This window comes from Polypterus senegalus, chromosome 14, assembly GCF_016835505.1.
Source record: "Polypterus senegalus isolate Bchr_013 chromosome 14, ASM1683550v1, whole genome shotgun sequence".
Lineage (NCBI taxonomy): Eukaryota > Metazoa > Chordata > Cladistia > Polypteriformes > Polypteridae > Polypterus > Polypterus senegalus.
In genome coordinates this window covers 124,517,045-124,525,057 of record NC_053167.1, presented here as the reverse complement: position 1 = coordinate 124,525,057, position 8,013 = coordinate 124,517,045, and the positions used below count along the sequence as shown (strand labels likewise).

At 39.4% G+C, this 8,013-nt stretch overlaps 1 protein-coding gene across 1 annotated transcript in view; it reads right to left on the bottom strand.

Moving 5' to 3' along the window:
- Window positions 1–916: 916 nt before the first annotated feature.
- The window catches only part of LOC120514842 (regulator of G-protein signaling 8-like), a 91,261-nt gene continuing 84,164 nt past the window's right edge, over window positions 917–8,013 (bottom strand). The window contains exons 5-6 of the mRNA XM_039735439.1: window positions 7,480–7,646; window positions 917–2,790 (exon numbers count right to left, since the gene is read on the bottom strand). Coding sequence (XP_039591373.1) covers window positions 2,596–2,790; window positions 7,480–7,646 — 362 coding nt within the window. The 3' untranslated portion in view covers window positions 917–2,595. The remainder of the gene's footprint in view (window positions 2,791–7,479; window positions 7,647–8,013) is intronic.

Sequence of the window (8,013 nt, the reverse complement as noted above, 5' to 3'; positions counted from 1 at the left end):
CAAACTGCCAGTAAAAGACCAAGTGGGAGAATCAGTAACGTTTAAAAAGCTTAATCTGGTAAACTTTCATATTGGGACAAAACTAGATTTGTAGGAGTGGAGGCAAAAGTTGGAAACTTGAAATCCTTAAAACTTCTGATATTTCTTTTGTAATTCCTTTATTGAGTTTAAACCTCAGATGAGAAACTGCAGTAGACTCTTGATCTTAAATAAGATGACATCTAATGCGTCACCGATTGACACATGCATGCCAGCAGCCCTGCAATGGGAGAATGCCTATGCCAAAGTATGATGTTTCAAAACAGAGACGTGACTAAAAATGTTACAGATCAAATGAAAAAAACGTACATTTAGATAATCTTAAAGTACTGTGGACCCTGACAAAACGCCATTACAGCAACCTCAGTGTCATGATTTGACTCTTGGACCTAATTTTTATAAATGGTTCCTAATTTATATATTGTTTAGGAGGGTTTTGAGACCCACAAATCCAATGGCCACATTTATGTTTTGTTTCAATGAGTATTTGCCTACATTAGTCATTTTTTGAACTCTCCCAGTGAATTCCGGATTTTTCTTGATGGCTGCTATGCTGTTGTGAGGTAAAGTCAACTGGAAGAACACCAAGTCAAAGATATGAGGGTCCTCATCATACACTTTCTGCTATTCCAAGTTTGAATTCTACTAAAAACACACAGTGCTCTGTTAATTTGTTCAGTGAAAAGGCTCTTTGGTTATGAAATCCAGTTTTGCCTTGCTCAGATGTATATTTTTTGTTTATGATTTTTGACAATCTCTCTTTAATCATTCACTATGATTTTTTGTCTTACATGCTGAACTTAATTTATTAGATTCTTGCTCTCCAGGTTCCAAGTTTAGCGTGCTTTCCCCAACTTCATCCTATCTTCTGACTTCAGTATTAGGATTAGGTTTAGGGTAGGGGAAAAAAGCCCGAAGGCCAAAAGAAATTTCATAAAAGATCCCTATACTATCCTAAGTTAAAAAGTAATCATAAGCCATTCATAAACTATTCCTCCATCATCCAATCCCGACTACTATAAATGACCCTAACTGTATTTTTTTTTTGTACATGTATTTTTAAACAATAACCCTCAAATTGCTCTGGGTCATTGATCATTTTACAACAAATTCAGATAATAACTATCATGGTCCAAATTCTGTAGCTAATGACTGAATCTACTGGGATCATTACAGCCCGTTCACATACAACTACAGTATTAAATGGACTTCTGATTCTCACTGTCCTCCGACTCACAATTCCTGTCTATCTATAGTCCTGCTGCCCTGCCCAAATCTAAACTCTCCTGTCCTCCTTACTACATAACTACACACTACTACACAACTACATAACTCCTGAAATCATCCCATTAACCTTAGAATAAAAGCCCCATTCCACTATCTTAGGTTAAGGGCCTAATCCCACTATTTTAGCCTTAGGGCCTGACCCCACTATTTTAGGCTTAGGGCCTGACCCTACTCTCTTAGGTTTAGACCCCGGCCCTACTATTTTAAACTTAGAGCCCAGCCCCACTATCTTAGGCTTAGGGCCTAAGTCAACTATTTTAGGCTTAGAGCCCCCACCCCCCTGGGGTTAAGGTAAGGGTTTGGGTAAGGGCAGGGCAGGGCATCTTATTATCTAAAATCAGAGAATATTTCAGATAAAAACAAACAATAAACAAAACCATACAAGTCATTCACTATGATTTTTTGTCTTACATGCTGAACTTAATTTATTAGATTTTTGCTCTCCAGGTTCCAAGTTTAGCGTGCTTTCCCCAACTTCATCCTATCTTCTGACTTCAGTATTAGGATTAGGGTTAGGTTTTCAACTGCTCCCATCCTGCACGATCAATACAAATAATATATATGGAGCAAATAAAGTGTTGTATTTGATACTTCGTTAGACTTTTGTTTCACTTTCAATTTCCCTTTGCACTGTTGTACATTGAATGGTGTGTCAATTCTTTCAACACTTTTCTATGGATCAAAGTCTCCTAGTTGTGTTAAACACTGTCATTAAGTGCGTGAATTCTGCCTCTGGTTTGCCATACTTGTTGGATGACTTCACATTCGATGAGATGATTCTACAAAGTAACACAAGTCCAAACAACTATAGTGGGTGTTTAAAACCTGCACATAAAGAAATAAAGCTATCAGCAGAGGTCTGTCATCTACACGACCACACAAGTGTCACCATGTCACCACTGGCTCTTTGAAGTTGTTAAACAGGAACTAAAAAAAGCCACAAAAGTTCACAGCTTATTGCCAGAAAGTATTGGAAACATAAGAGGAGGTGAGCCTAGCCTTGTTTGGTCTGGTTCCTAGTACTAATGGCAAAGTAACATTAATCACTAAATCTATTTATACTGTCAGAAAGCTTTTTAATCATTGAATTTTCACTGATTTCTACTCTTGCATTCATATCCTAAACTGTTTCTCCTAAAATTCTACAATAAATAATAATCATCATGTACAGTAATTCAAGCAACATTTTCAGGCCCAAGAACTCCAAATCCAAAGCCGTGTTCGTGAATATACAGTTTTACACTTCAGGGATCTTCCTGATCTGAATGACTAACTGAATCTCCGCTGAGAATGGGTCTGCGTCTGGTTCAACAAGTCCATGTAGATTTTTGATCTCAAGAACCTTGGATAAGAATCTTTTTCCATAAGGCTGTGGATTCGTCCCTGAGCCATGTTAAAGCAGGAGGCCGTCGGCTCTTGAAGGTTTCTCTTTGTTGTTTCCCTTGTCTGGAAGTCAATGTTTACCTGGTGGAGGATACAAATCAAAGAGTCACTAGGCAGGTTTGACTATGAAAGGACTAAAATAGTAGGGCAATTTTTAAATTCAGCAAAGAGCAAAAAGACTTGTCAAATTTCTAATATTTTCAAAACCCCATATTTTACAATAATAATTATGTAAATAATATAGCCTATTGTTGTATAGTTTTGATTTTCAAAAGCCTAATATAATGATGTGGTGCACATTTCAATGGTACCACAGTTTCGATCTGAAGCCATAACTGAGCAACCAAGGGACAGGAGAATTGAGACACAGTTCAAAAGCAGAAATTTTAGCTTACTCTCGATGTGCTAAAAATCATTTACAAAATAATATCTGTGTCTCTTCAGAGAATCCGTGTGTACCGCTCATTTGACTTTGTGTTGAACGAGCGATTGCTCACAGTGTCCCAACTGAGGCACATTACCTGCATTGTGAGGGAGTGTTAATTATGGCACTATGGCCATGTGGCGCAATTCACCGAGGGTGATTCAGTTCATAGGACTGTTGTGTTTTTACACTTAAACCAACAGTAAACTAGTATATTAATAAAGACAGACACTAATGCAGCAATTATGAAACTTCCGTCATTTTATGTGTGTTAACAAGTTCCAGCAGTAATATCTGCAGGCACATCGCACATTTAATGAAATTATTTAAAATAGACCTTATATTTAGTCTTAAATTCTTACATATATGTAACCTGGGCTAGGTTTAAAAAGAAAAAAAAAACAGGAATATCCAAATGCGAGGTTGTGTTAATAAAGTCTATTGATTGAAATGGGGTACAAGTTATAGGGGTTGGGTAAGGTTAAGTTATATATGTAAGTGTCCTCTGATTGGCCTGGAGACAGTCCATGTAAGATAGTTGAAGAAAGGAGTTTCAGGCAAAACGCTGAAACAAGGAGGAAAAAAAAGAGTTTCAGGCAAAATGCCAAAACAAGAAGGAAAGAAAGATAGTTGAGGCAGAACGCCGAAACATGACGGGAAGAAAGAAAGAGAAAAGAGAGGGACAGTTGAGGCAGAACGCCGAAATGAGACGGAAAAAGAAAAAGGAAATAAATTTAGCAAACCGCTAAAACATAAAAGGAGAAGAGAAAGATTTAGCAACACGCTAAACTGATTAGACAGAAAGAAGCAATATAAGAGTGCTTAAGGGACAGACACGTGGTGGACGGAGTGATTTGGTGACCTGAAGAAGAGAAAGACGGCAGGACTTGAGTTCGGCACTGACGAACAGCGAGTGAGGAGGTTGTTCAAGAGAGAGAAGGAGATGAGAGGCCCGAAGGAGGTACCTGAGGATAAAGGTCAAACAAGGCCGGTGTGTTTTTTTTTTTTTGTTTGTTTTAAGTTGCTTGAGTTAAATCCTCAAGTGAAGGGGCCAGTTCTGTTTCGTTTGTTTGGCCACCACACACCCGAGCTCGGTTTGGGGCCCCCAACGCAGTAAGTAAACTTCACTGACTGTGGTATTTAATAGGGGTGAGCTCACCAGTAGTATCGGACCCACGATATATGTATAGCTGTAAATAATTTAGTGTTTGTATTTTATTATGTATTGTATATATTTGTAAAATACCAAGTTTGGAAACCTGTTCATTTTGCATTTAAGTAAAGAGAGGTTTTTTTTATTTTTAAATTTAAGTAACGGTGATTTGGTTATGTGTTTAAAGGCTGAAGGTGGCATACAGTGCATCCGGAAAGTATTCACAGCGCATCACTTTTTCCACATTTTGTTATGTTACAGCCTTATTCCAAAATGGATTCAATTCAAAATTGAGCTCAGGTGCATCCTGTTTCCCCTGATCATCCTTGAGATGTTTCTGCAGCTTCACTGGAGTCCACCTGTGGTAAATTCAGTTGATTGGACATGATTTGGAAAGGCACACACCTGTCTGTAGAAGGTCCCACAGCTGACAGTTCATGTCAGAGCACAAACCAAGCATGAAGTCAAAGGAATTGTCTGTAGACCTCCGAGACAGGATTGTCTCGAGGCACGAATCTGGGTAAGGTTTCAGAAAAATTTCTGCTGCTTTGAAGGTCCCAATGAGCACAGTGGCCTCCATCATCCGTAAGTGGAAGAAGTTCAAAACCACCAGGACCCTTCCTAGAGCTGGACGGCCATCTAAACTGAGCGATCAGGGGAAAAGGGCCTTAGTCAGGGAGGTGACCAAGAACCCGATGGTCACTCTGTCAGAGGTCCTCTGTGGAGAGAGGAGAACCTTCCAGAAGGACAACCATCTCTGCAGCAATCCATCAATCAGGCCTGTATGGTAGAGTGGCCAGACGGAAGCCACTCCTTAGTAAAAGGCACATGGCAGCCCGCCTGAAGTTTGCCAAAAGGGACCTGAAGGACTCTCAGACCATGAGAAACAAAATTCTCTGGTCTGATAAGACAAAGATTGAACTCTTGGTGTGAATGCCAGGCGTCAAGTTTGGAGGAAACCAGGCACCGCTTATCACCAGGCCAATACCGTCCCTACAGTGAAGCATGGTGGTGGCAGCATCATGCTGTGGGGATGTTTTTCAGCGGCAGGAACTGGGAGACTAGTCAGGATAAAGGGAAAGATGACTGCAGCAATATACAGAGACATCCTGGATGAAAACCTGCTGCAGAGCGCTCTTGACCTCAGACTGGGGCGACGGTTCATCTTTCAGCAGGACAACGACCCTAAGCACACAGCCGAGATATCAAAGGAGTGGCTTCAGGACAACTCTGAATGTCCTTGAGGGGCCCAGCCAGAGCCCAGACTTGAATCCGATTGAACATCTCTGGAGAGATCTTAAAATGGCTGTGCACCGACGCTTCCCATCCAACTTGATGGAGCTTGAGAGGTGCTGCAAAGAGGAATGGGCGAAACTGGCCAAGGATAGGTGTGCCAAGCTTGTGGCATCATATTCAAAAAGACTTGAAGCTGTAATTGCTGCCAAATGTGCATCGACAAAGTATTGAGCAAAGGCTGTGAATACTTATGTACAAGTGATTTCTCAGTTTTTTTTATTTTTAAAAAATTTCTAAAACCTCAAGTAAACTTTTTTCACATTGTCATTATGGGGTGTTGTGTGTAGAATTCTGAGGAAAAAATTAATTTAATCCATTTTGGAATAAGGCTGTAACATAACAAAATGTGGAAAAAGTGATGCACTGTGAATACTTTCCGGATGCACTGTATATTGTGTATATTGTACACTGTATATTGTACAACAATAGAGGTGACAACACCATTAAAAAAAGAGCTCAGGGCCCTGCACACTGATTAAAGGAAGGGTGGTGCAAGGGGGTTACATATACATAACAAGGACCCTCACTGTTGAGAAACAGAGCAGCTGGATCAGGCCAAGGGGACGCCCACGTAACGCCAGATGGGGGGGTTGCCAACCATGATCCTGAACTGTTTTGTCATGTGGTGGGTGAGGCAATATGCTGTACCAGTGCATGCTGACCTGATCTAACCTAATCTTGGAAATGTATATAGTCTGCTCTAAGAATATTAACAAAAACAAGAAAAATGTGTAGGTGCTATACACAATAATTACAGCAGCTACAAAGCAAAAATTCATGAACAAAATAAAGCAAAAGGGTTCTTCTTCCTCCTTCCTCTCAGGGAGGAAATAATCAAACTCAAAATGTGGAAAAATTAAGCATGAAGATAATAATGAAAAATTAGCACCTGTTACAAAAGAATAACCTCCACCAAAACTATAAAAAAACTAATATAAACAAGTAAAATCTGTCAGTGTTACTATGTACAAAATCACACTCTCTTCTCACTGCTCCTCAAACTCAACAGCTCTGAAGTTCACACCATCCCGAAGACCAATCAACCCAGTAAAGAACCATAAAATGCCATTAAAGAACCAGTGTTTTTAAGAGTGTAGTGACTCGTTCACAAATCAAGCGAGTCGACTCATATTTCATACAGTTCTTGTGCATGCACTTAAACTTCCAATCTGTAAGGTAAGATTATCCACTGAATAGACTTGTTCATGCTCACAAATTGGTACTAAATATTCACTGTAAAGAGTCGCTTAAAAAGAAATAAATTGTTTGTGACTCGCACATCACTATTGGTAACTGCAAGGCACTGGCTGCTCATTTACCTTGAAGGTAAGTTTCACTTTGTTTCTGCTCTGAATTCCATCCTGAATTTCTGTACATGTGTGTTTCTGCTAGTTTTCTTTTAAAACTTAGCCCTCTTTAACTTTTTCTCCTGCAGGAGCATCGGAATGGTGCTTGAACAGTGGGATGATTTGAATTTGGAAACATGCTCGCGAATCATTCTTCCAAACGAGTGCCATGTGGCCCTGGACCCAAACATTGGTGCGACCTCACTCTGCACCCGCATAACACACTGATACATTAACTGGTTCTGCATCTACTTCAAAGCATTAAGTAAAATGTGACAATTTCCTACCTTATACAGTAATTGTCTAATAATAAGCAGTTTATGCTTAGCCATTATTCTGTGTGTTTACTTGCAGATTAACCAGAAACTTTGATTCAATGAATGAAAGTGCTAAATAGCATTAGGTCTTGATGTTAGCTGTCCTGTTTATCATGAGAAGTTAGTTTGCCTAGTGGAATCAAAGGTTTTTCTAATCCCTAATGGTATACCTTATATACAATACATTTTGATTTAATCATAGACCATCTTGTATATGATGAAAGACACTGTTACCTCTCTAGGAGACTGGACATCGATGAACTCTTCATAAATTTTCTTTGCCTTAGAGGCCAACTTTGCTGGGGACTTGGTCTTTTTGTAGTCTTCACATGCCAGCCAGAACTCAATGTTCTCCTCGCTGAACTCCGTTTTGAGGAATGCTCTAAAAGCAGCCAGACCATCTGGAAAAGAAATTGTAGTGAGGAGGTCTGTTACTTTGGATAATACACTTTTTTAAAACATCATTATTTTCTTTTTTACTTTTCTTAAAGCTGTACTTGTATTTTTTCTTAGAGGAGACAGCATTCCTTTGATATGGGTATTGACATCCTTAACATAACATAACATAACATAACATAACTTCAAGAGAGGCCCACTGAATCAACTAGCCGATTAAAAGAGCAAACTCAGTTATGGGATGTCCTCTGGACCTGCCGGAGGTAATTGAGAATTTAAAAGGACAGAATGAAGACAATACCGATGGCCATTATGAACAAACATTCACTTCTTCTCTCTGACACATTAACACTTTGAGCCAATGAATGATTC